The sequence below is a fragment of the Anomaloglossus baeobatrachus genome, chromosome 3 (assembly GCF_048569485.1).
Source record: "Anomaloglossus baeobatrachus isolate aAnoBae1 chromosome 3, aAnoBae1.hap1, whole genome shotgun sequence".
In the NCBI taxonomy this organism is placed as follows: Eukaryota; Metazoa; Chordata; class Amphibia; order Anura; family Aromobatidae; genus Anomaloglossus; species Anomaloglossus baeobatrachus.
In genome coordinates this window covers 4,485,258-4,505,153 of record NC_134355.1, presented here as the reverse complement: position 1 = coordinate 4,505,153, position 19,896 = coordinate 4,485,258, and the positions used below count along the sequence as shown (strand labels likewise).

The 19,896-nt window shown below is 48.6% G+C and overlaps 1 protein-coding gene across 2 annotated transcripts in view; it reads left to right on the top strand.

Annotated features, from left to right (window-relative positions):
• The window catches only part of LOC142295868 (uncharacterized), a 108,564-nt gene that overhangs the window by 59,541 nt on the left and 29,127 nt on the right, over positions 1 to 19,896 (top strand). Inside the window, exons 19-23 of one of the 2 annotated variants that reach the window (XM_075338962.1) lie at positions 6,900 to 7,169; positions 10,834 to 12,783; positions 16,180 to 16,257; positions 16,667 to 16,753; positions 16,890 to 16,981. In XM_075338962.1, coding sequence (XP_075195077.1) covers positions 6,900 to 7,169; positions 10,834 to 12,783; positions 16,180 to 16,257; positions 16,667 to 16,753; positions 16,890 to 16,981 — 2,477 coding nt within the window. The remainder of the gene's footprint in view (positions 1 to 6,899; positions 7,170 to 10,833; positions 12,784 to 16,179; positions 16,258 to 16,666; positions 16,754 to 16,889; positions 16,982 to 19,896) is intronic. The other variant, XM_075338963.1, reaches the window with a different exon arrangement.

Below are 19,896 nucleotides of genomic sequence, written 5' to 3'. Positions count from 1 at the left end.
GAAGGTGGTATCCTCTTTTCATCTTAATCAGGAGATCTCTTTGCCTTCGTTTTGTCCTCATGCAGTTCATCGGTATGAGAAGGATTTACATTTGTTAGATCTGGTGAGAGCACTCAGAATCTACATTTCCCGCACGGCGCCCCTGCGCCGCTCGGATGCACTCTTTGTCCTTGTCGCTGGCAAGCGCAAAGGGTCGCAGGCTTCCAAAGCCACCCTGGCTCGATGGATCAAAGAACCAATTCTTGAAGCCTACCATTCTGCTGGGCTTCCGGTTCCATCAGGGCTGAAGGCCCATTCTACCAGAGCCGTGGGTGCGTCCTGGGCATTGCGACACCAGGCTACGGCTCAACAGGTGTGCCAGGCAGCTACCTGGTCGAGTCTGCACACTTTCACCAAACATTATCAGGTGCATACCTACGCTTCGGCGGACGCCAGCCTAGGTAGAAGAGTCCTGCAGGCGGCAGTTGCCTCCATATAGGGGAGGGCTGTCTTGCAGCTCTAACATGAGGTATTCTTTACCCACCCAGGGACAGCTTTTGGACGTCCCAATCGTCTGGGTCTCCCAATGGAGCGCCGAAGAAGAAGGGAATTTTGTTACTTACCGTAAATTCCTTTTCTTCTAGCTCCTATTGGGAGACCCAGCACCCGCCCTGTTGTCCTTCGGGATTTTTGGTTGTTTTTCGGGTACACATGTTGTTCATGTTGAACGGTTTTCAGTTCTCCGAGGTTACTTCGGAGTGAATTTGTTTAAACCAGTTATTGGCTTTCCTCCTTCTTGCTTTTGCACTAAAACTGGTGAGCCAGTGATCCCACTGGGGGTGTATAGCCAGAAGGGGAGGGGCCTTACACTTTTTAGTGTAATTGCTTTGTGTGGCCTCCGGAGGCAGTGCTATACACCCAATCGTCTGGGTCTCCCAATAGGAGCTAGAAGAAAAGGAATTTACGGTAAGTAACAAAATTCCCTTCTTCACTCACGGGCGAGGAACGCCGCTCGAGTCCCCGGGATCCGGCCCACCGCTCGAGCCACCACCGAGCAGCAGTAGGTGAGCGCAGCGTCCCCTCCTCCGCCCGCGACAATAACACATGGTGATAAATATTCAGCCCCTTTGCTCAGACTCTCATATGTAAGTCCAATGCTGTACATTTCCTTGTGATCCTCCTTGAGATGGTTCTGCTCCTTCATTGGGGTCCAGCTGTGTGTAATTACACTGATAGGACGTGATTTGGAAAGGCGCTCACCTGTGTATATAAGACCTCACCGCTCACACTGCAGGTCACACCAAGTGAGGATCATGATTTCAAATCAAAAAAGTCCGTGGAGCCTCTGTTAGGAGTCTCAACACAGAAACCAGCCAGATATCCCTCCGGGAAGGACCCAGCCAAGGGGTGGCTCTCTTTAGGAGACCACCATAACCACCATATTAAGTAGCCCTTTTAGTCAATATCCAACTTTTTGAAAAGTTTAAAGATATGACAAGGGAAATACCAAGGTCAGGTATCCATCCACAGACAGCTGTTTCAGGGTATTGCCCCTGATCAGTGTGGAGTAGGATTCTGGCCAGGTGGGAGCAATGCCTAGTAGACAAAGGAACTGCCCAAGGAGCTCAGAGACAGAATTGTGGCAAGGCACAGATCTGGCCATGGTTACAAAAGAATTTCTGCAGTACTCAAGGTTCCTAAGAGCACAGTGGCCTCCATAATCCTTACATGGAAGACGTTTGGGACCAGCAGAACTCTGCCTAGACCCGGCCGTCCAGCCAAACTGAGCAATTGTGAGAGAAGACCCTTGGTGAGAGGTAAAGAAGAACCCCGAGATCACTGCGGCTGAGCTCCAGAGATGCAGTAGGGAGATGGGAGAAAGTTCCATAAGGTCACCTATCACTGCAGCCTCCACCAGTCGGGCCTTTATGGCAGAGTGGCCCAACGGAAGCTTCTCCTCAGTGCAAGACATATGGAAGCCTGCATAGAGTTTACAAAAAAACCCATGAAGGACTCCAGACTATGAGAAATAAGATTCTCTGGTCTGATGAGATGAAGAGAGAACGTTCTGGTGATAATTCTAAGCGGTATGTGTGGAGAAAACCAGGCACTGCTCATCACCTGCTCAATACAATCCCCACAGTGAGACATGGTGGAGGCAGCATCATGCTATGGGGGCAGGGACAGGACGACTTCCTGCAATTGAAGGAGAGATTAATGCGGCCAAGTACAGAGATATCCTGGAAGAAAACCTCCTCCAGATGCTCTGGACCTCAGACTTGGCCGAAGGTTCACCTTCCAACAAGACAATGACCCTAAGCACACAGCTAAAATAACAAAGGAGCGGCTTCAGAACAACTCTGTGACCATTCCTGACTGGCCCAGCCAGAGCCCTGACCTAAACCCAATTGAGCATCTCTGGGGAGACCTGAAAATGGCGTCCACCAACGTTCACCATCCAACCTGACGGAACTGGAGAGGATCTGCAAGGAAGAATGGCCGAGCATCCCTAAATCCAGAATCCCAAGAAGACTCATGGCTGTACTAGCTCAAAAGGGAGGGTGCCTCTACTCAGTACTGAGCAAAGGGGCTGAATACTTATGACCAAGTGATATACTGAGCAAAGGGGCTGAATACTTATGACCATGTGATATACTGAGCAAAGGGCCTGAATACTTATGACCAAGTGATATACTGAGCAAAGGGGCTGAATACTTATGACCATGTGATATACTGAGCAAAGGGGCTGAATACTTATGACCATGTGATATACTGAGCAAGGGGCTGAATACTTATGACCATGTGTTATACTGAGCAAAGGGGCTGAATACTTATCACCATGTGTTATACTGAGCAAAGGGGCTGAATACTTATGACCATGGGACATTTCAGGTTTTCTGGTTTAATAAATTTGCAAAAATTTCTAATTTTTTTCTGTCAAGATGGGGGATGGGGGCAGAGTGCACAGTAATGAGGAAAAAAATGTACCAAATGGCTGCAATGAAACAAAGAGGGAAAAATGTAAAGGGGTGTGAATACTTTCCATACCCACTGTATGTATGTATAGATATATATATATATACATATATATATATATATATATATATATATATGCGGTGGGGGAAGATAGTATGTAGTCAGCCCCCAATTGTGCACGTTCCCCCCCTTATAAAGATCAGATTTGCCTGTAATTGACATCAGAGGTGACCACAACTATAAGACACAAAATGAGAAAATCCAGAAAATCCCCGCGTCTGATTTGGAGGCTTTTATTTGCAAATTCTGGTGGAAAATAAGTATTTGGTCAATAACAAAAGTTCATCTCAATATTTTGTTCTATGTCCTTTTGTTGGCAATGACAGAGGTGAAACGTTTTCAGTCTTCACAAGGTTGGCGTACACTGTTGGGGTATGTTGGCCCATTCCTCCGGTTGGCACACACTTGGTGGTATGTTGGCCCATTCCTCCGGTTGGCGTACACTGTTGGGGTATGTTGGCCCATTCCTCCGGTTGGCGTACACTGTTGGCAGTATGTTGGCCCATTCCTCCGGTTGGAGTACACTGTTGGTGGTATGTTGGCCCATTCCTCCGGTTGGCGTACACTGTTGGCGGTATGTTGGCCCATTCCTCCGGTTGGAGTACACTGTTGGTGGTATGTTGGCCCATTCCTCCGGTTGGAGTACACTGTTGGTGGTATGTTGGCCCATTCCTCCGGTTGGCGTACACTGTTGGTGGTATGTTGGCCCATTCCTCTGGTTGGCACACACTGTTGGTGGTATGTTGGCCCATTCCTCCGGTTGGCACACACTGTTGGTGGTATGTTGGCCCATTCCTCTGGTTGGCACACACTGTTGGTTTTATGTTGGCCCATTCCGCCATGCAGATCTCCTTTAGAGCAGTGATGTTTTGGGCCTGTCGCTGGGCAACACGGACTGTCAACTCCCTCCAGAGGTTTTCTATGGGGTTGAGATCTGGAGACTGGCTAGGCCACTCCAGGACCTTCATGTGCTTCTTATGAAGCCACTCCTTCATTGCCCTAGCAGTATGCTTGGGATCATTTTCATGCTGAAAGACCCAGCCACGTTTCATCTTCAATGGCCTTGCTGATGGAAGGAGGTTTGCACTCAAAATCACACGATACATGGCGCCATTCATTCTTTCATGTACACGGATCAGTCGTCCTGGTCCCTATGCAGAGAAACAGCCCCAAAGCATGATGTTGCCACCCCCATGCTTCACAGTAGGTATGGTGTTCTTTGGATGCAACTCAGCATTCTGTCTCCTCCAAACTCGACGAGTTGTGTTTCTACCAAACAGTTCTACTTTGGTCTCATCGGACCATATGACATTCTCCCAATACTCTTCTGGATAATCCAAATGCTCTCTAGCAAACTTCAGACGGGCCCGGACATGTACTGGCTTAAACAGGCGAACACATCTGGCACTGCAGGATCTGAGTCCGTGGTGGCGCAGTGTGTTACTGATGGTTGCCTTTGTTACAGTGGTCCCAGCTCTATGCAGGTCATTCACTAGGTCCCCCTGTGTGGTTCTGGGATTTTTGCTCACTGTTCTTGTGAGTCATTTGTCATTTTGACCCCGCGGGGTGACATTTTGCGTGGAGCCCCAGATCGAGGGAGATTATCAGTGGTCTTGTATGCCTTCAATTTTCTTATTATTGCTCCCACAGTTGATTTCATCACACCAAGCTGCTTGCCTATTGCAGATTCAGTCTTCCCAGTCTGGTGCAGGGCTATAGTGGAGTTTGGAGTGTGACTGTTTGAGGTTGTGGACAGGAGTCTTTTATACTGATAATGGCCCCTATTTGACCTTGTTACTACAGGTAATGAGTGGAGGACAGAGGAGCCTCTTATAGAAGAAGTTACAGGTCTGTGAGAGACAGAAATCCTGCATGTTTTTAGGTGAATAAATACTTATTTTCCACCAGAATTTGCAAAAAAATCTTCCAGATCAGAGGCGGTGATTTTCTGGATTTTCTCATTTTCCCTCTCATAATTGTGGTCACCTCTGATGTCAGTTACAGCAAATCTCATCTTTATAAGGGGGAAAACTGCACAATTGGGGCTGAATAATGACTTTTTACCCCCCTGTATGTATACAGTGGGTATGGAAAGTGTTCACACCCCTTTATTATATTTTTTAAATATATAATCTACAGTCATATGAAAAAGTTTGGGCACCCCTATTAATGGTAACCTTTTTTCTTTATAACAATTTGGGTTTTTGCCATTTCAGTTTCATATATCTAATAACTGATGGACTGAGGAATATTTCTGGATTGAAATGAGGTTTATTGTACTAACAGAAAATGTGCAATCCGCATTTAAACAAAATTTGACCGGTGCATAAGTATGGGCACCTCAACATAAAAGTGACATTAATATTTTGTAGCTCCTCCTTTTGCAGAAATCCCAGCCTCTAGTTGCTTCCTGTAGCTGTTAATGAGTTCCTGGATCCTGGATGAAGGTAGATTTGACCATTCCTGTTTACAAAACAATTCCAGTTCAGGTAAGTTTGATGGTCTCGAGCATGGACCGCCGCTTCACATCATCCCACAGATGTTCCATGATATTCAGGTCTGGGGACTGGGATGGACATTCCAGAACATTGTAATTGTTCCTCTGCATGAATGCCTGAGTAGATTTGGAGCGGTGTCTTGGATCATTGTCTTGCTGAAATATCCATCCCCTGCGTAACTTCAACTTCGTCACTGATTCTTGCACATTATTGTCAAGAATCTGCTGATACTGAGTTGAATCCATGCGACCCTCAACTTTAACAAGATTCCCGGTGCCGGCATTGGCCACACAGCCCCAAAGCATGATGGAACCTCCACCAAATGTTACTGTGGGTAGCAAGTGCTTTTCTTGGATGCCGTGTTTTTTGCCTCCATGCATAACGCCTTTTTGTATGACCAAACAACTCAATCTTTGTTTCATCAGTCCACAGGACCTTCTTCCAAAATGTAACTGGCTTGTCCAAATGTACTTTTGCACACCTCAGGCGACTCTGTTTGTGGCGTGCTTGCAGAAACGGCTTCTTTCCTATCACTCTCCCATACAGCTTCTCCTTGTGCAACGTGCGCTGTATTGTTCACCGATGCACATTGACACCATCTGCAGCAAGATGATGCTGCAGGTCTTTGGAGGTGGTCTGTGGATTGCCCTTGACTGTTCTCACTATTTTTCTTCTCTGCCTTTCTGATATTTTTCTTGGCCTGACACTTCTGGGCTTAACAAGAACTGTACCTGTGTTCTTCCATTTCCTTACTATGTTCCTCACAGCGGAAACTGACAGGTTAAATCTCTGAGACAACTTTTTGTACCTTCCCCTGAACAACTATGTTGGATAATCTTTGTTTTCAGATCATTTGAGAGTTGTTGTGAGGAGCCCATGATGCCACTCTTCATAGGAGATTCAAATAGGAGAACAACTTGCAAGTGGCCACCTTAAATACCTTTTCTCATGATTGGATGCACCGGCCTATGAAGCTCAAAGCTCAATGAGGCTACAAAACCAATTTAGTGCTTTAGTAAGTCAGGAAAAAGTAGTTAGGAGGGTTCAAATCAAGAAATTGATAAGGGTGCCCATACTTTTGCACCGGTCAAATTTTGTTTAAATGCGGATTGCACATTTTCTGTTAGTGCAATAAACCTCATTTCAATCCAGAAATATTCCTCAGTCCATCAGTTATTAGATATATGAAACCGAAATAGCAAAAAACCAAATTGTTATAAAGAAGAAAGGTTAACATTAATAGGGGTGCCCAAACTTTTTCATATGACTGTAAATCTGACCTCCGTGTGCTGCGCCGTCTCTGCACAGCCGTCCTGGCCTCTGTATGGCGGTATCTCACACATGATGGGGGTATACGTATCTGACCTCCACCCTCTGTATCCGCAGGACATGGGCCCCAGGGCCTTAGAGGAGTTTGAGTGTCCAGAGGACGAGGACCCCGCTCCCCAGCCGGTCCCCAGGGGCCCCAAGCTCCGCAGGTACAGGAGGGGGGCCCTCAGTCCTTTACTGTTCCAGCGCCCATCCTGCGGGCCCCCAGCAGAGGGGCTACGGACGGCAGAAGAGGGTCGCAGGAAGTGTCCTAAGGGGCCGTTGTGGCTGGAGCCCAAGAATCTGCCCACCCGATCCGTGAGCCCCGAGCCCCAGGAAGAAGTTCTGGTGAGTAGGCGGAGGGGCAGGGAATCTGGGGGCCACAGAGGCGGAGGAGGCATCATACATGAGGGCATAGTTCGCATATAAGGACCCCGTAAAATGCTTCATATATTACCCCCCCAACCGTGCTGCACAATGGCCCCCAGCCCGAGCTCATCACTGTGCACCGGAGCTGCGTACTCCCCACCGCGGCCCGACCCCTATAACTCTGTCTTTCTTCCGTCTGCCCAGCTGCGCTCGCCCCACTCGTCCTTCTGGAGGCGCTGTCAGGGCTTTCTAGAGGGCACATTGGGGAGCTTAAAGAGAAAGAAACGAGTTTCACTTCCAGTTGTGGACGAGGTAACGACCAATCAGAGTGCAGCGTGTGACGGCTTGTTGTGGAGTGACCCCCTAACACCTCACCTAATCCACTAACCCCCCCCAATGTATCAAAACTTATCATATGCAGAATAGTGACTGCAGCTCTGGAGGTGACTGGAGGATAAGACATGATGTAACAGCAGAATAGTGACTGCAGCTCTGGAGTTGACTGGAGGATAAGACATGATGTAACAGCAGAATAGTGACTGCAGCTCTGGAGGTGACTGGAGGATAAGACATGATGTAACAGCAGAATAGTGACTGCAGCTCTGGAGGTGACTGGAGGATGAAACACAATGTAACAGCAGAATAGTGAGTGCAGCTCTGTAGGTGACCGGAAGATAAGACTTGATGTAACAGCAGAATAGTGACTGCAGCTCTAGAGGTAACTGGAGGATAAGACACAATAAAACAGCAGAATAGTGAGTGCAGCTCTGGAGGTGACTGGAGGATGAAACACAATGTAACAGCAGAATAGTGAGTGCAGCTCTGTAGGTGACCGGAAGATAAGACTTGATGTAACAGCAGAATAGTGACTGCAGCTCTAGAGGTAACTGGAGGATAAGACACAATAAAACAGCAGAATAGTGAGTGCAGCTCTGGAGGTGACTGGAGGATAAGATATGATGTAACAGCAGAATAGTGAGTGCAGCTCTGGAGGTGACTGTAGGATAAGAAATGATGTAACAGCAGAATAGTGACTGCAGCTCTAGAGGTAACTGGAGGATAAGACACAATAAAACAGCAGAATAGTGAGTGCAGCTCTGGAGGTGACTGGAGGATAAGATATGATGTAACAGCAGAATAGTGACTGCAGCTCTGGAGGTGACTGGAGGATAAGACATGATGTAACAGCAGAATAGTGACTGCAGCTCTGGAGGTGACTGGAGGCTAAGACATGATGTAACAGCAGAATAGTGAGTGCAGCTCTGGAGGTGACTGTAGGATAAGACATGATGTAACAGCAGAATAGTGACTGCAGCTCTAGAGGTAACTGGAGGATAAGACACAATAAAACAGCAGAATAGTGAGTGCAGCTCTGGAGGTGACTGGAGGATAAGATATGATGTAACAGCAGAATAGTGACTGCAGCTCTGGAGGTGACTGGAGGATAAGACATGATGTAACAGCAGAATAGTGACTGCAGCTCTGGAGGTGACTGGAGGATAAGACATGATGTAACAGCAGAATAGTGACTGCAGCTCTGGAGGTGACTGGAGGATAAGACATGATGTAACAGCAGAATAGTGCCTGCAGCTCTGGAGGTGACTGGAGCATAAGACATGATGTAACAGCAGAATAGTGACCGCAGCTCTGGAGGTGACTGGAGGATAAGACATGATGTAACAGCAGAATAGTGACCGCAGCTCTGGAGGTGACTGGAGGATAAGACATGATGTAACAGCAGAATAGTCACTGCAGCTCTGGAGGTGACACCCAGGAGATGTGGTATGATTGGACCATGTCCTGTCCGGTCAGACACCCCCATTACACAGTACACAGCAGGAACGTTTCATACAAGGTCCGATTGTGGAAAATATTCTTGTTCCGAGATCTGATCCACTTGCAGATGACGTTGTTTGTGGAGACCCCCTGTAATGTTGTGCTGGTCTTCTCTTCTGGAGGCGCTGTATTTGGGCATTATGGCGGCCGTCCGTGCTCGCCCCAGTCCGGAGTCCAGCGGATGTGACCTATGGAGGGATTCGGGGGCCGTTCTCTAATAGCCGCCATATTGGATGTCCCCGAGCAGACGGCGCGAACCCCAGAGCTCCCGGCATTGCCCATGTCATGGTGCACAGATGCGCTTAGTGCTGTGATGTTCACGATTGCTTGGCCACCAGGGGGCAGGGGCGCTCCATTACAAATTGTGATGCCATCTCCTCTGCTGAACTCTGAATTCTGCAACTTTTTTAAATTCCTTTATTTCAGAAGCTTGAAGAATGGCCTCATAAAAGTCAAGTCACAAATGAGATGCGGGAAATCGCCATAAAATGCTTTATAATGTTAAAAAAGAGTCCAGATATCTCGCCTCCAGGCACAGATACACTAAGGTCCAGAAACCTATGGCCAGTGACTGAACCTTCATGACTTCAGCAAAATCTCCGGTGAAACGTTTAGGAATTTCAGCGATTTTTCTAATTGTCTCTTCAGGGAGGAATGAGGCAAAGTCTAGCGCCACCTATTGGAAGGAGCAATACTACTAAGACTCCTCACCACTGACAGCCAGATTGGCTTGACAGTCTCCGCAAGGAGAATAGCAATTTTTCTACAAAGTCTCCTCATTTCAGGAGCTCGAAAGTAACTGGACAAAGTGACTTTACTATAAATAAAATGTTCATGTTAACTCCTTTGTAGAGATTCCTTTGCAGCAATGACTAAAGTCTTTTGGCCATGGATGGCTCCATCGCTGGACTCCACCAGTGTGAAGCTTCTAGCCATGGACCTCTCAATCGCTGGTCTCCACCAGTTTGAGGCTTTCGGCCATGGACATCTCAATCACTGGTCTCCTCCAGTGTGAAGCTTCCGGCAATGGACATCTCCATCGCTGTTCTCCACCAGTGTGAGGCTTCCAGCCATGGACCTCTCAATCGCTGGTCTCCACCAGTTTGAGGCTTTCAGCCATGGACATCTCCATCGCTGGTCTCCACCAGTTTTTTGGCTTTCGGCCATGGACATCTCAATCGCTGGTCTCCACCAATTTGAGGTTTTCGGCCATGGACATCTCAATCGCTGGTCTCCTCCAGTGTGAAGCTTCCGGCAATGGACATCTCCATCACTGGTCTCCACCAGTTTGAGGCTTTCGGCCATGGACGTCTCCATCGCTGGTCTCCTCCAGTGTGAAGCTTCCGGCAATGGACGTCTCCATCGCTGGTCTCCTCCGGTGTGAGCCGTCCGGCCATAGACGTTTCCTAGCTAGTCTCCACCAGTTTGAGGCTTTCGGCCATGGACGTCTCCATTGCTGGTCTCCTCCGGTGTGAGGCGTCCGGCCATAGACGTTTTCTAGCTGGTCTCCACTGGTTGTCCAATTACCTTTGGTCCCTTTGAAAAAGAGGCAGCTACATATTAAAGAGCTGTAATTCTTAAATTCTTCCTCCAATTAGGATGTCGAGTCCTCAAATTAAAGCTGGGAGTCAGCAGTTTAAGCCCATAGTGTTTATGGAACTGGATCTGGAATATGTTTTGGTAAAAAGCTAGAATGCCAAAACTTGTCACTGTCCAAATATTTGTAGACCTACGGTAACTGTCTACTCATCAGTTCCCCACCCCTTGGTTTCTTAGTCTTGTCTGTTTCTGTTTCCTTCATGTACAGGTCAGCACTTACTTTAACACAAAGGAAGAAACACAAACTACGTACCAAAGTCTGACTGTGCCGAGAGTTTCCAGGACCATTTGTTCATCTGTACGCAACTCCTCGTTTCCCACATGTGAGCCTTCACCCAAGATCAAATCAAATGTATTTTTCAGGAGTCTCCTGAGGAAAGAGAGGGCTCAGAGACATACAATACAAGGAATTATGAGACTTTGCTCAGATCAAGAACCCAACACCCAAGACATGTCAAAATACTGGACCTCCACGTGGCCTCCAAAGCTGGAGAGAGACTTCTCAATTTCAGGAAAAAATATTGTGCGTGAAACTTATGTGAACTATGTAAAAAACCCACTGAGCAAGGACATCAATGCTGAATGTGGATCTGGTTCAAAGAAATTGGGCCAGAAAAATCTTCACTCTAATCAACACACTGTACCCAGTTCTTGCCCACGTCTTGCTATTGGTAGAGTCCCGACCTTACCGATCTCTAAGGAACCACACATAGTGAAAAAAATCCAGGATGTAGTTACAGTGATATCTGCGAATGATTCTTGCAATGCTCAATACTTATACTCTGAACAAAAAACAGAATTGTCAGCCAATGAGATGGAGAAAGAAGACACACAGTGGTCAGGCAGCAGGTCATGGCTCGAAGACATCACTAGTAGCTCTGGATATTGTAGGCAGAACATTCATGGGTATGGGAGGACTACAGCCAGTGAACGGGAATCTTGGGAATTAGAGGACTTCATTGATAATTTTGAGATAGACAGACTTTCTCCTCTTGTCTTAAGTCATATTGAAGCTGCCTGGGATCCACAGGAAAAAGCCATGAATTCACCGAACAGTCTGGGAGCTGCTTCACTAAACTGTGATGTCTCAGATTCCCAATGTCAAACTGGAGGAGCTACAACCTTATTATCTCCAACCCTTCAGGAGATTGAGGGAACATCTACCACCTGCTCTTCTATCCTTCATGAGATGGGAGGAACATTTACCACCTCATCTCTAGTTCTTCAGGAGAATGGAGGAACATCTGCCACCTCCTCCTCAGTCCTTCAGGAGACAGGAGGAACATGTATGACCTCATCTTCAGTCCTTCAGGAGACACGAGGAACATCTATCACCTCATTTTCAGTCTTTCAGGAGATGAGAGGAATATCTACCATCTCATCTTCAGTCCTTCAGGAGACTGAAGGAACTTCTACCACCTCAGTTCATGTCTTTCAGGAGAAGGGAGGAACATCTATACACTCATCTTCAGTCCTTGAGGAGACTGGAGGAACTTCTACCACCTCATTTCCAGTCCTTCAGGAAAATGCAGGAACATCTTCTGTGTTTTTGAGGAATGAAGATGGGGTGGTAGATCAGTACTGTGTGAAGACGCATTATCCTGATGCCCAACAATCATCATTGTGTTCCTCTTATTGTGTCTTTCACACACTTGAAGATCATCACGACCTAGGTAACCCCTACATTCCCATAGAGACTCCACATGATAAAGAGATATTCACAAAGACCAGTTTACTTGCTGAAGTTCTCCATCCAGACATCGAATTTTTGGAGAATGATGATGAGGAGTTGGAAGGCATCTGGAATAATGCCAAGAAAGTTCCAGCAATGTGTCCAGCACGGGCATCTCACCACATTGTAGCAAAAGAGATGGTGGGGGGTGGTCTGCCTCCAGGGAAACACGACTCTCGTAGAGAACCATATGGCCAAGTAGTGATGAGGACTGAACCAAACATGTTGGTGGCCACGTTCACTCTGCCATCCTCCACCATGAGATCTACACAATTGGCGACAGAGAAAACACCCAACACCTGGAGAGCAAACAGTCAGGCTTCGATCCGCCCCCCATCAAACTGGTGTCCAGAGGGAATGAGAAAATCGAGGCCAAATGGACAGACACCTCTGCCTGAGACAGTAGAAAAAGCATCCATGTTTAGGGTGAGAAGATGTGTGACTCCTCCGCCTTCATCTTGGGTATAATAGATCACCTGGTGGCTGATATGTCTCCCCTACCTGAGTCTAGGTATAATCCTATAGATGGGCATATAAGGTTATTTGCTGGTACTGGTGTACTCTGCCTGTATTCTGGGTATATTGAACTGTCTGCTGGTATCGGGGTCATCAGCCTGAATCGTGGGTACATTAGGTTATCTGCTGGTATCTGGGTCAGCTACCTGTTCCTGGGTATATTGGGTTATCTGCTGGTATTGGGGTTCTCCTCCTGTATCCTGGGTATATTGGGTTATCTGCTGGTATTGGGGTTCTCCTCCTGTATCCTGGGTATATTGGGTTATCTGCTGGTATTGGGGTTCTCCTCCTGTATCCTGGGTATATTGGGTTATCTGCTGGTATTGGGGTTCTCCTCCTGTATCCTGGGTATATTGGGTTACCTGCTGGTATCGGGGTTCTCCTCCTGTATCCTGGGTATATTGGGTTATCTGCTGGTATTGGGGTTCTCCTCCTGTATCCTGGGTATATTGGGTTATCTGCTGGTATCAGGGTCATCTGACTGCATGCTGGGTATATTGGGTTATCTGCTGGTATTGGGGTTCTCCTCCTGTATCCTGGGTATATTGGGTTATCTGCTGGTATCGGGGTTCTCCTCCTGTATCCTGGGTATATTGGGTTATCTGCTGGTATTGGGGTTCTCCTCCTGTATCCTGGGTATATTGGGTTATCTGCTGGTATTGGGGTTCTCCTCCTGTATCCTGGGTATATTGGGTTATCTTCTGGTATTGAGGTTCTCCTCCTGTATCCTGGGTATATTGGGTTATCTGCTGGTATTGAGGTTCTCCTCCTGTATCCTGGGTATATTGGGTTAGCTGCTGGTATTGGGGTTCTCCTCCTGTATCCTGGGTATATTGGGTTATCTGCTGATATCGGGGTTCTCCTCCTGTATCCTGGTTATATTGGGTTATCTGCTGGTATTGGGGTTCTCCTCCTGTATCCTGGGTATATTGGCTTATCTGCTGGTATTGGGGTTCTCCTCCTGTATCCTGGGTATATTGGGTTATCTGCTGGTATTGGGGTTCTCCTCCTGTATCCTGGGTATATTGGGTTATCTGCTGGTATTGGGGTTCTCCTCCTGTATCCTGGGTATATTGGGTTATCTGCTGGTATCGGGGTCATCTGACTGCATGCTGGGTATATTGGGTTATCTGCTGGTATTGGGGTTCTCCTCCTGTATCCTGGGTATATTGGGTTATCTTCTGGTATTGGGGTTCTCCTCCTGTTCCTTCGTATATTGGGTTATCTGCTGGTATTGGGGTTCTCCTCCTGTATCCTGGGTATATTGGGTTATCTGCTGGTATTGGGGTTCTCCTCCTGTATCCTGGGTATATTGGGTTATCTGCTGGTATCGGGGTTCTCCTCCTGTATCCTGGGTATATTGGGTTATCTGCTGGTATTGGGGTTCTCCTCCTGTATCCTGGGTATATTGGGTTATCTGCTGGTATTGGGGTTCTCCTCCTGTATCCTGGTTATATTGGGTTATCTGCTGGTATTGGGGTTCTCCTCCTGTATCCTGGGTATATTGGGTTATCTGCTGGTATTGGGGTTCTCCTCCTGTATCCTGGGTATATTGGGTTATCTGCTGGTATTGGGGTTCTCCTCCTGTATCCTGGGTATATTGGGTTATCTGCTGGTATTGGGGTTCTCCTCCTGTATCCTGGGTATATTGGGTTATCTGCTGGTATTGGGGTTCTCCTCCTGTATCCTGGGTATATTGGGTTATCTGCTGGTATCGGGGTCATCTGACTGCATGCTGGGTATATTGGGTTATCTGCTGGTATTGGGGTTCTCCTCCTGTATCCTGGGTATATTGGGTTATCTTCTGGTATTGGGGTTCTCCTCCTGTTCCTGGGTATATTGGGTTATCTGCTGGTATTGGGGTTCTCCTCCTGTATCCTGGGTATATTGGGTTATCTGCTGGTATCGGGGTTCTCCTCCTGTATCCTGGGTATATTGGGTTATCTGCTGGTATTGGGGTTCTCCTCCTGTATCCTGGGTATATTGGGTTATCTGCTGGTATTGGGGTTCTCCTCCTGTATCCTGGGTATATTGGGTTATCTTCTGGTATTGAGGTTCTCCTCCTGTATCCTGGGTATATTGGGTTATCTGCTGGTATTGGGGTTCTCCTCCTGTATCCTGGGTATATTGGGTTATCTGCTGGTATTGGGGTTCTCCTCCTGTATCCTGGGTATATTGGGTTATCTGCTGGTATTGGGGTTCTCCTCCTGTATCCTGGGTATATTGGGTTATCTTCTGGTATTGAGGTTCTCCTCCTGTATCCTGGGTATATTGGGTTATCTGCTGGTATTGAGGTTCTCCTCCTGTATCCTGGGTATATTGGGTTATCTGCTGGTATTGAGGTTCTCCTCCTGTATCCTGGGTATATTGGGTTATCTGCTAGTATTGGGGTTCTCCTCCTGTATCCTGGGTATATTGGGTTATCTGCTGGTATTGAGGTTCTCCTCCTGTATCCTGGGTATATTGGGTTATCTGCTGGTATTGAGGTTCTCCTCCTGTATCCTGGGTATATTGAGTTATCTGCTGGTATTGAGGTTCTCCTCCTGTATCCTGGGTATATTGGGTTATCTGCTGGTATTGGGGTTCTCCTCCTGTATCCTGGGTATATTGGGTTATCTGCTGGTATTGAGGTTCTCCTCCTGTATCCTGGGTATATTGGGTTATCTGCTGGTATCGGGGTTCTCCTCCTGTATCCTGGGTATATTGGGTTATCTGCTGGTATTGAGGTTCTCCTCCTGTATCCTGGGTATATTGGGTTATCTGCTGGTATCGGGGTTCTCCTCCTGTATCCTGGGTATATTGGGTAATCTTCTGGTATCGAGGTTCTCCTCCTGTATCCTGGGTATATTGGGTTATCTACTGGTATTGAGGTTCTCCTCCTGTATCCTGGGTATATTGGGTTATCTGCTGGTATCGGGGTTCTCCTCCTGTATCCAGGGTATATTGGGTTATCTGCTGGTATTGGGGTTCTCCTTCTGTATCCTGGGTATATTGGGTTATCTACTGGTATTGGGGTTCTCCTCCTGTATCCTGGTTATATTGGGTTATCTGCTGGTATTGAGGTTCTCCTCCTGTATCCAGGGTATATTGGGTTATCTGCTGGTATTGGGGTTCTCCTCCTGTATCCTGGGTATATTGGGTTATCTACTGGTATTGAGGTTCTCCTCCTGTATCCTGGGTATATTGGGTTATCTGCTGATATCGGGGTTCTCCTCCTGTATCCTGGTTATATTGGGTTATCTGCTGGTATTGAGGTTCTCCTCCTGTATCCTGTTACTATGTTTAGTTTTTGTGGTGTTATTACAGGTGACCCGGAAACTGGACTTTTACCTGATGGAGGGACCCTTGGAAAGGAAGCCGGTGCTGCAGGTCGGGGGACGTAAGGTAAGTTCACTGTTCAATGATCAGGAAGGATATAGTCGGGCAAATTCCAGGACGCTTCCTCCAGCAGTAAGTGGTGCCTGAGCCTTTTGGGCCGCAGTGTGCGGTGCCCGAGCCTTTGGTCCGCAGTGGGCGGTGCCGATGCCTTTGGGCCGCAGTGGGCAGTCCCCGTGTCTTTGGTCCGCAGTGGGCGGTGCCGATGCCTTTGGGCCGCAGTGCGCGGTCCCTATGTCTTTGGGCCGCAGTGGGCAGTGCCCATGCCTTTTGTGCCACAGTGTGCGGTGCCCGAGCCTTTGGGCCGCAGTGGGCGGTGCCGATGCCTTTGGGCCGCAGTGTGCGGTGCCCATGCCTTTGGGCTGCAGTTAATTACAGTTTTCCAGTCGCTGCCGTCACTCAGTCTTCTTGTCCTCAGGCCTTCAACCGCACGTGGGGGACATTTTACGCTGTCCTGGTGAGGAGGACCCTCTGCTTCTACCACGACCACAGAAATCCCACTAAGGTGAGTGCGAGCTCCAGAGACTTCCTGCACTCTGTGAGATCCGCTGTATGTGCCGTACACCCGCGTGTCTGGAGGCGGTAGCCGGTCACGCTGCGTCCTATCCCAGAGCTGATTCATCCTGTTTCCTTCTCCTTAGAGTTCTGCGTCTGCTTCTCCCATTCACCTCACAGGAGCCGTGTGCACCCCGGAGTCCAGCTGCACCGAGAGAGACCACTGCTTCCGCCTGCTGTGAGTGCCCAGTGTGCCGCCATTGTGTGGCCCTATGTAGAGCCTGCCCACCATTGTTTGGCCCTATGCAGAGCCTGCCCGCCAATGTGTGGCCCTATGCAGAGCCTGCCCGCCAATGTGTGGCCCTATGCAGAGCCTGCCCGCCAATGTGTGGCCCTATGCAGAGCCTTCCCGCCATTGTATGGCCCTATGCAGAGCATGCCCGCCATTGTGTGGCCCTATGCAGAGCCTGCCCGCCATTGTGTGGCCCTGCAGGGTAAACGGCTTGCTGCCATTAAAGTTATTATTGTCACACCTGAATGGTGGCAGTAATGGACGTCAGTAGTGACAGTATATAGCCTGTATATAGTCTTCACCCCATAATATCATAGTATATTATTATTTATTATTATAGCGACATTTATTCCATGGCGCTGTGCATGTGAAAGGGGTGTAGCTAGAAAGTAAAATAATCATGAACAATACAGGGCACAGACTGGTACATGAGGAGAGAGGACCCTGCCCGCGAGGATCACATTATACAGGGGATGGGTGAGGGTACATGAGGAGAGAGGACCCTGCCCGCGAGGATCACATTATACAGGGGATGGGTGAGGGTACATGAGGAGAGAGGACCCTGCCCGCGAGGATCACATTATACAGTGGATGGGTGAGGATACAGGAGGAGAGATGACCCTGCCTGCGAGGATTATAGTCTACAGGGGATGGGTGAGGGTACATGAGGAGAGAGGACCCTGCCTGCGAGGATCACATTATACAGTGGATGGGTGAGGATACAGGAGGAGAGATGACCCTGCCTGCGAGGATTATAGTCTACAGGGGATGGGTGAGGGTACATGAGGAGAGAGGACCCTGCCCGCGAGGATCACAGTCTACAGGATATGGGTAAGGGTACAGAAGGAGAGAATACCCTGCCAGTGAGGATCACAGTCTACAGGGGAAGGGTGAGGGTACATGAGGAGAGAGGACATTGCCCGCGAGGATCACAGTCTATAGGGGATGGGTGAGGGTACAGGAGGAGCGAGGACCCTGCCCGCATGGCTCACAGTCTACAGGGGATGGGTGAGGGTACAGGAGGAGAGATACCCTGCCTGTGAGGATCACAGTCTACAGGGGATGGGTAAGGGTACAGAAGGAGAGAAAACCCTGCCAGCCAGGATCACAGTCTACAGGGGAAGGGTGAGGGTACAGGAGGAGAGAGGACCTTGCCCACGAGGATCATAGTCTACAGGGGAAGGGTGAGGGTACAGGAGGAGAGAGGACCCTGCCCGCGAGGATCACAGTCTACAGGGGAAGGGTGAGGGTACATGAGGAGAGAGGACCTTGCCCGCGAGGCTCACAGTCTACAGGGAATGGGTGAGGGTACAGGAGGGGAGGACTGTAGCAGTGTGTCCCTCCCCCCGCCTTTGCTCATGGTGTAATAGTCTGTCTCTCCTTGACTGTCCTGTATGTACTACTGGTGGGGGATTGTTTGTTCTTCTGAGCATGGGACTTCTCCAATCCACAACTTGGTAAACAGAACAGAGCCAGGAGTCTAAAGTCCATTCATGTATCAAGTGTCCAGGCGGAGTTGGACTCTTCTGCCCACCTAAGGGGCTGATCCCAGGAGAGAAGAACAATGAGACCTATGTTAGGTCAGTTAGTTGGATCTCGGCTGGAGAAGCACTAGGATCTATAGCTGAGGCTGGATCCTAGAGCCTGCGTATGGACTATTACAGACTGGAGATCAGTGGCCACGCGGGATTGCGTTTTATTGTTCACCCTGTTGGACTCAAGGAACTCATATAAGGACCATTGCCCTATTTTCCCTGGCATTGGAATACTGGGAGACGCCCCTGGATCTTTTGTTTTGTTGTGGACTCCTTGGAGACTTTAAGGATCTATATTTATGTTTGGTGCTTTATCTTTGTGGTTCCAATTAAGTCCTTTGGATTGTTCCTTGGCTTGGCGTCCCTTACTGCTCTGCCGCATACCCCGTCACAAGGACCCTGCCCCTGAGGATCACAGTCTACAGGGGATGGGTGAGGGTACAGGAGCAGAGAAGACCCTGACCGCGAGGGCTCACAGTCTACAGGGGATGGGTGAGGGTACATGAGGAGAGAGGACCCTGCCTGCGAGGGCTCCCAGTCTACAGGGGATGGGTGAGGGTACAGGAGGAGAGAGGACCCTGCTCACGAGGCTCTCAGTCTACAGGGGAAGGGTGAGGGTACAAGAGGAGAGAGGACCCTGCCCGTGAGGATCATAGGTATGAAGAAATCCAAGATAGGGCCAAGTCTGTGATGCCCAGAGATGAGAGAATCTGTAGTAGGAGGGAATGGTCTACTGTGTCGAAGGCAGAGGACAGGTCCAGGAGGAGGAGGATAGAGTAGTGTTGCTTGGCTTTGGCGGTTAGTAGGTCATTAGTGACTTTAGTTAGGGCAGTTTCAGGGGAATGATGTGGTTGGAAGCCAGATTGTAGCTGGTCAAACAGGGAGCAGGAGGAGAGGTGGGAGGACAGTTCAAGATGGACATGCTGTTCCAGTAGTTTAGATGCATAGGGGAGAAGGGATATGGGGCGATATCTAGACACAGAGGATGGGTCAAGGGAGGACTTTTTGAGGATGGGTGTGATGAAGGCATGTTTAAAGCATGAAGGGAATAAACCAGCTGCCAGTGATAACTTGGTTAGATGGGTTAGAGTGGGAACGAGAATGCGGAGAGGTTGGGGATGAGTTGAGACGGGAGCGGGTCAAGTACACAGCTGGTTAGATGTGATCTTGAGAGAAGAGAGGAGACCTGATCTGTCATGGTGGAGAAGCTGGTTATGGAGGAGGAGGGCTGAGTAGTTATGAGGAGGGTCTTTGGTGATTGTGGGCCAAAGCTTACTCTGACGTTGTCAATCTTCTGCTTGAAGAAAGAGGCAAAGTCTTCAGCTG